General features: G+C 46.0%; 2 protein-coding genes across 4 annotated transcripts in view; one reads left to right on the forward strand and one right to left on the reverse strand.

Moving 5' to 3' along the window:
* Positions 1-5,668, reverse strand: part of LOC121839200 (small G protein signaling modulator 2-like) — a 9,709-nt gene extending 4,041 nt beyond the window's left edge. Inside the window, exons 1-5 of the mRNA XM_042296629.1 lie at positions 5,468-5,668; positions 3,979-4,103; positions 3,561-3,643; positions 2,524-2,633; positions 2,056-2,152 (exon numbers count right to left, since the gene is read on the reverse strand). Coding sequence (XP_042152563.1) covers positions 2,056-2,152; positions 2,524-2,633; positions 3,561-3,643; positions 3,979-4,103; positions 5,468-5,668 — 616 coding nt within the window. The remainder of the gene's footprint in view (positions 1-2,055; positions 2,153-2,523; positions 2,634-3,560; positions 3,644-3,978; positions 4,104-5,467) is intronic.
* LOC112238986 (protein-tyrosine sulfotransferase 1) overlaps positions 1-8,067 on the forward strand; it is a 142,301-nt gene that overhangs the window by 110,022 nt on the left and 24,212 nt on the right. The window lies entirely within an intron of this gene.

Here is an 8,067-nt window from a genome sequence, read left to right on the forward strand (position 1 = left end):
AGACAGAACCAAGGTTGGTAAAACTCCTGGCTCATATCATATAAAACTCCCTGCTGAAGACAGAACCAAGATTGGTAAAACTCCTGGCACTTCACATACAGTTGAAGTTAGAAGTTTACATACACCTTAGCCAAATACAGTTTTTCACAATTCCCGACATTTAATCCCAGTAAAAATTCCCTGTTTTAGGTCAGTTAGGATCATCACTTTATTTTAAGAATGTGAAATGTCAGAATAATTGTAGAGAGAATTATTTATTTCAGCTTTTATTTCTTTCATCACATTCCCAGTGGGTCAGAAGTGTACATACACTCAATTAGTATTTGGTAGCATTGCCTTTAAATTGTTTAACTTGGGTCAAACGTTTCGGGTAGCCTTCCACAAGCTTCCCACAATAAGTTGGCCCATTCCTCCTGACAGAGCTGGTGTAACTGAGTCAGGTTTGTAGGCCTCCTTGCTTGCGCACGCTTTTACAGTTCTACCCACAAATGTTCTATGGGATTGAGGTCAGGGCTTTGTGATGGCCACTCCAATACCTTGACTTTGTTGTCCTTAAGCCATTCTGCCACAACTTTGGAAGTATGCTTGAGGTCATTGTCCATTTGGAAGACCCATTTGCGACCAAGCTTTAACTTTCTGACTGATGTCGCTTCAGTATGTCCACATAATTTTCCTTCCTCATGAAGCCATCTATTTTGTGAAGTGCACCAGTCCCTACTGCACCAAAGCACCCCCACAACGTGATGCTGCCACCCCCGTGCTTCACGGTTGGGATGGTGTTCTTCGGCTTGCAAGCCTCCCCCTTTTCCCTCCAAACAACAGCAGAGGGAACACCCCCCCATCCACATCGATGGAACAGTAGTGGAGAGGGTAGCAAGTTTTAAGTTCCTCGGCGTACACATCACAGACAAACTGAATTGGTCCACTCACACAGACAGCATCGTGAAGAAGGCGTATATCTTTATGTACATATTCTTTATCCCCTTACACTGTGTATAAGACAGTAGTTTTGAAATTGTTAGTTAGATTACTTGTTGGTTATTACTGCATTGTCGGAACTAGAAGCACAAGCATTTCGCTACACTCGCATTAACATCTGCTAACCATGTATGTGACAAATAAAATTTGATTTGATTTGACATAAATGGTCATTATGGTCAAACCGGCTCTATTTTTTGTTTCATCAGACCAGAGGACATTTCTCCAAAAAGTATGATCTTTGTCCCCATGTGAATTTGCAAACCGTAGTCTGGCTTTTTTATGGAGGTTTTGGAGCAGTGGCTTCTTCCTTGCTGAGTGGCCTTTCAGGATATGTTGATATTGGACTCGTTTTTACTGTGGATATAGATACTTTTATACCTGTTTCCTCCAGCATCTTCACAATGTCCTTTGCTGTTGTTCTGGGATTGATTTGCACTTTTCGCATCAAAATACATTCATCTCTAGGAGATAGAATGTGTCTCCTTCCTGAGCGGTATGACAGCTGCGTGGTCCAATGGTGTTTATACTTGTGTGCTATTGTTTGTACAGATGAACGTGGTACCTTCAGCCGTTTGGAAATTGCTCCCAAGTCTGAACCAGGCTTCCCAAGGATGAACCAGCAAGTAATATACTCGGAAGCGATGGATGGTGTGCACGCCTCCTGAGTCGGACTAGAAGTCCACTCCTTCATCCTCTTGTTCGGCGCCCCCCCCCAGGAGGAATGGAACTGCCTCGGGGAGTTCACACATAAAGGATCCAATTCAGGGAAGTTACATTTCTGGTTGAAATGTTGATGAGTGACCGCCGATCTAATATCCAAAAGTTACTTTCGTCTGTAGGCAATAATGTAAGAAATAACAACAGTAACAAAACAAAAACAAAACAAAAAAATGCTGCAAAGTCGGCAAGGAGCTAAAAACAGGGAATATTGTCCATAGTCTCACACTGCTTCTTTTACTTGCCTGTAACCCCCCCCACCTCGTTTCATAATTGTCTAAGTAAAGCTTCAAAATCCCCCTCAACAAAATGTAATTAAATGAATGAAAGGAGTGTTGTTTGTGAAGCGTATCGTACCTCTTTTGAAGTCTAACAGGAACCAGCGGTAGCAGAAACAGAGGTGGGTGGAGTCTCCATTCTGATGCATCAGCTCAAACAGCTCAGAGTCCAGGATCTGATGACATCATCAAACAGACACCACACCAGAGCGGACCACCGGTTAGGGGTCACGTTAGGATCATTCGAGCGTGCGTGCACGCACGCACACACAGTCAGGGCGGCAGGTAGCCTAGTGGTTAGAGCGTTGGGCCAGTAACCGAAAGGTTGCTAAATCGAATCCCTGAGCTGACAAGGTAAAAAATCTGTTGCCCCTAAACAAGGCAGTTAACTCACTGTTCCTAGGCCGTCATTGTAAAATAATAATTTGGTCTTAACTGACTTGCCCTAGTTAACTAAAGGTTAACTAAAGGTCAAATACAGGTCAACTAAAGGTCAACTAAAGGTCAACTAAAGGTTAAATAAAGGTTAAGTAAATAAACACCAGACCTGTATGAGGGACCTCATGTTGGTGAAGTGTGTGTCCATGGCTCCGCCGTTGGGGAAGTTCTGGCTCATCCTCTTCATCAGCTGGGTGAAACAGCTGTATGCTAGACACTCTGGGGGAGGAAGAAGGGAAGGGAAGGGGGTCAACAAATACTCTGGGGGAGGGAGGAAGGCATGGGGAGGGAGGAGGGCGAGGGTCAACACATACTCTGGGGGAGGAAGAAGGGAAGGTGGGGGGGGGTGAGGCGAGGCGAGGGTCAACACATACTCTGGGAGAGGGAGGAAGGCATGGAGAGGGAGGAGGAGGGTGGGGGCGAGGCGAGGGTTAACACATACTCTGGGAGAGGGAGGAAGGCATGGAGAGGGAGGAGGAGGGGGGGCGAGGGTCAACACATACTCTGGGAGAGGGAGGAAGGCATGGAGAGGGAGGAGGAGGGGGCGAGGGTCAACACATACTCTGGGAGAGGGAGGAAGGCATGGAGAGGGAGGAGGAGGGGGTCAGGGTCAACACATACTCTGGGAGAGGGAGGAAGGCATGGAGAGGGAGGAGGAGGGTGGGGGCGAGGCGAGGGTCAACACATACTCTGGGAGAGGGAGGAAGGCATGGAGAGGGAGGAGGGGGGCGAGGCAAGGGTCAACACATACTCTGGGAGAGGGAGGAAGGCATGGAGAGGGAGGGGAGGAGGGGGGGGGGGTCAACACATACTCTGGGAGAGGGAGGAGGAGGGGGGCGAGGCAAAGGGGCAACACATACTCTGGGAGAGGCTATACTTTTTCTGTATATTGTGACCAAGGCCTAGACACATACATTCCCCTTCACTCACTGATCACTGTGTAATGCAACGGCTAATGGGTAAAAGCTAATTGCAAATGGCTATAATTGCTAATGTTTCATTACTAATTGCTAGCTAACAGCTAACGGCAAATGGCTAACAGGCTTCATAGGGCCCTGGTCAAAAGAAGTGCAGAGTATAGGGAATAGGGTCCCATTTGGGAGGCAGCCATGTTGACTGAGGTTCCATGTTGACTGAGGTTCATACCATCGTCCAGGATGACCATGAGAGGAGCCAGCAGGTCACACATCCCCTGGACATAACCCATCTCCAGATTCTCCCACACATAGCTGGGACAGGATAGGGAAACAAAAGGGGGAAGAGGGGGAAAGAAGAGGGGTAAGAGGGGGAGGAATATTGTGGAAAGAGGGGGAAGGAAGAGGTGGGAAGAAGGGGGGGAAGAAGAGGGGTAAGAGGGGGGAAAGAAGAGAGGGGAAAGAAAAGGGGTAAGAGGTGGGAAGAAGAGGGGGAAAGAAGAGGGGGAAGAGGGGGAAGAGATGGAGGAAGAGGGGTAAGAGGGGGTGGGAAGAAGAGGGAAACGCGAGACGGCAAAAAAAAAGAGTGTGAAATAATGAGCGATCGAGTGAGCAAATAAAAGTCTGTGTGCGTGCATGTGTGTGTTTACCTGCACATGATGTTGCGTAGTTTCTCCAGGTTAGCGGTCGTAAAGTAGCCGTAGTTACGGTCACAGCGTTGAACATCTTTATCTATCCTGTGGAGGTTCAGAGCCACTGTGTCCAACAGCTCAATCTGCACAGACACACACACACACACACACACACACACACACACACACACACACACAGACACACACACACACACACACAGACACACACACACACACACACACACACACACACACAGACACACACACACACACACACACACACACACACACACACACACACACACACTTCAATTTGATCCGGTTCAGTTCACATAAAGAGTAAATATCAATGCAGTAAAATTGCCTTCAGAACAGCATCCAGAACAGCATCCAGAACAGTACCCAGAACAGTATCCAGAACAGTACCCAGAACAGCATCCAGAACAGTACTCAGAACAGCATCCAGAACAGTACCCAGAACAGTAACTAGAACAGCATCCAGAACAGTACCCAGAACAGTACTCAGAACAGCATCCAGAACAGTACCCAGAACAGTACTCAGAACAGCATCCAGAACAGTACCCAGAACAGTACCCAGAACAGTACTCAGAACAGCATCCAGAACAGTACCCAGAACAGTAACTAGAACAGCATCCAGAACAGTACCCAGAACAGTAACTAGAACAGCATCCAGAACAGTACTCAGAACAGCATCCAGAACAGTACCGAGAACAGTACTCAGAACAGTACTCAGAACAGTACCCAGAACAGTAACTAGAACAGTAACTAGAACAGTACCCAGAACAGTAACTAGAACAGTACCCAGAACAGTACTCAGAACAGTAACTAGAACAGCATCCGGAACAGTACCCAGAACAGTATCCAGAACAGTACTCAGAACAGTACCCAGAACAGTAACTAGAACAGTACCCAGAACAGTACCCAGAACAGTACCCAGAACAGTACTCAGAACAGTACCCAGAACAGTACCTAGAACAACATCCGGAACAGCATCCGGAACAGCATCCAGAAAGTACCCAGAACAGTACTCAGAACAGCATCCAGAACAGCATCCAGAACAGTACCCAGAACAGTACTCAGAACAGCATCCAGAACAGCATCCAGAACAGTACTCAGAACAGCATCCAGAACCGCATCCAGAACAGCATCCAGAACAGTAACTAGAACAGCATCCAGAACAGTACCCAGAACAGCATCCAGAACAGCATCCAGAACAGTACTCAGAACAGCATCCAGAACAGCATCCAGAACAGCATCCCGAACAGTACCCAGAACAGTACCCAGAACAGCATCCAGAACAGTACCCAGAACAGCATCCAGAACAGCATCCAGAACAGTACTCAGAACAGCATCCAGAACAGTACTGATCTATGTGTTTCGATATGCAATTCAATGATGCTCTTTATTGAGTATCTGTCGCTGTGTCTGTGTCTCTGTGTGTGTGTGTGTGTGTGTGTGTGTGTGTGTGTGTGTGTCCAGTACTTACTGTATAGGATGAGAGTGAAGGCATCCCCTCTGCTCCTCCATTCTCATTGGTCATCAACTTATCCAGCTGACTGCACAGAATCTCCTCACTCAACCAATCCTGTCGCTCCTTCTCCTCCGTCACACTGTACGAGTGTGGCCGAGCCTCCTCCCCGGCTCCTCCCTCCTGCCCGACTCCCCTTCTCCTCCGTGCTCTGTCCATCGTCGATAGAGGAGAGAATCTGAGAGTGCCCGGAGTCAGGGAGTCAAACTCCACTAGGGGCACTCATCAGAGCTAGTGCTCCACTGGCTGCGGGGAGAATCACTGTAGAGTGGCCGGGGTGTCTCTCCCCCCTCCTGGGGTTTCCTGCCCCCGCCCCTGCGTCGGGCTCATCCACTGACATGAACACCTGGCAGGAGGGAGGAGGAGGAGAAAGCAGGAGGGTTGGGGAGGACGGAGAAGGGCGAAGGAGGAGGAGGGAGGAAGGGGAGGAGGGAGGAAAAGGAGGGAGAAGGCAGGAGGCTTGAGGAGGACGGAGAAGGGGGGAGGAGGAGGGAGGAAAGGGAGGAGGCGGCAGGAGGTTTGAGGAGGACGGAGAAGGGCAGAGGAGGAGGGAGGAAGGGGGAGAATGCAGTTGGCTTGAGGAGGACGGAGAAAGGGGAGGAGGGAGGGATAAGGGGAGAGAGGGCAGGAGGATTGGGGAGGACGGAGAAGGGGGAAGGAAGAGGGGTAGAGATGTGTTTTTTTATAAACAGCTAAAACAAACAGGAAAACTACCCTTTCTAGTTATATGTAATGTTTGCACGTGTTTTTATAATGATTAAAAAATTAACTTTATTCAATCAACCAATCAATCAATCAATTAATCAATTAATCAACCAATAAACCAATCAATTAATCAACCAACTAATTAATCAACCACCAATTAATCAACCAATCAACCAATAAACCAATCAATTAATCAACCAACTAATTAATCCCAACTAATTAATCAACCAATTAATCAATCAATCAATCAACCAACCAATTAATCAACCAACAATCAATCAATCAACCAATCCAATTAATCAATTAATCAACCAATAATTAATCAACCAATCAACCAATCAATCAATCAACCAACCAATTAATCAACCAACCAATTAATCAACCAATTAATCAATCAACCAATCAATAATCAATTAATCAATTAATCAACCAATTAATCAAATCAACCAACAATTAATCAACCAACCAATCAATCAACCAATCATCAACCAACCAATCAATCAGCAACCAATTAATCAATTAATCAACCAATCAATCAATCAACCAATTAATCAATCAATTAATTCAATCAACCAACCAATTAATCAACCAACCAATTAATCAACCAACCAACAATTAATCAACCAATCAACCAACCAATTAATCAACCAACCAATCAATCAATCAATCAACCAGCCAATCAACCAACCAATCAATCAACAATCAATCAACCAACCAATCAATCAATCAACCAACCAATTAATCAACCAACCAACCCACCTCATTGCAGAGAGTGGAGTCTCTGTGTCTGAGGACGTGGCTCTCTATGCTGCTTCCTGAAGACAGATTAGCAAAAAATGGCCGACTGCATCTCTTTGTCTCTCTGCTTGACGATCACCTCGCAGGCCTTCCACTCCTTCATCACCTGCTGGTACCGTGCACCGATCTTCTCATCGATCTACAGACCAACACGGCATGACAAGATGTTCATTATAAATATATTTATGACATTTGGAAACTGAGAGGGGGTTACAGTAAAAGACAGGAAGGAAGATGTGGAAACAACTATTGAACCCCGTCTCTGGTGGGGTACATGTGGCCAGATCTTAAAACACAGAGACAGAGAGACATATGTATTGTTAGCTACCTGGCTCATGTCCTTCTTGCCCATGCCAAAGTTGTAGTGACCCAGCAGGAAGGGCCAGACTTCCTTCCTGATGTCATGCTGTACACCTCCGTAATACACCAGCCACAACAACTCCAACTCCTTATAGTTCTAGAGAAAGAGAGAGACAATTTATTTTATTTGACCTTTATTTAACCAGATAGGCAAGTTGAGAACAAGTTCTCATTTACAATTGCGACCTGGCCAAGATAAAGCAAAGCAGTTCGACACAATACAACAACACAGAGTTACACATGGAGTAAAACAAACATACAGTCAATAATAAAGTAGAAAAAATAAGTCTATATACGATGTGAGCAAATGAGGTGAGATAAGGGAGGTAAAGGCCATGGTGGCGAAGTAAATACAATATAGCAAGTAAAAAAACTGGAATGGTAGATTTGCAGTGGAAGAATGTGCAAAGTAGAAAAAAATAATGGGGAGCAAAATAAATAAATAAATACAGTAGGGGAAGAGGTAGATGTTTGGGCTAAATTATAGATGGGCTATGTACAGGTGCAGCAATCTGTGAGCTGCTCTGGCAGCTGGTGACAATGAACTCTATCAGAGAAGTAGTTGGTGAACCAGGCGAGGCAATCATTTGAGAAACCAAGGCTATCGAGTCTGCCGATGAGGATGTGGTGTTTGACAGAGTCGAAAGCCTTGGCCAGGTCAATGAATACGGCTGCACAGTATTGTTTCTTATCGA

Source organism: Oncorhynchus tshawytscha, linkage group LG14 (assembly GCF_018296145.1).
Source record: "Oncorhynchus tshawytscha isolate Ot180627B linkage group LG14, Otsh_v2.0, whole genome shotgun sequence".
NCBI classification, from domain to species: domain Eukaryota; kingdom Metazoa; phylum Chordata; class Actinopteri; order Salmoniformes; family Salmonidae; genus Oncorhynchus; species Oncorhynchus tshawytscha.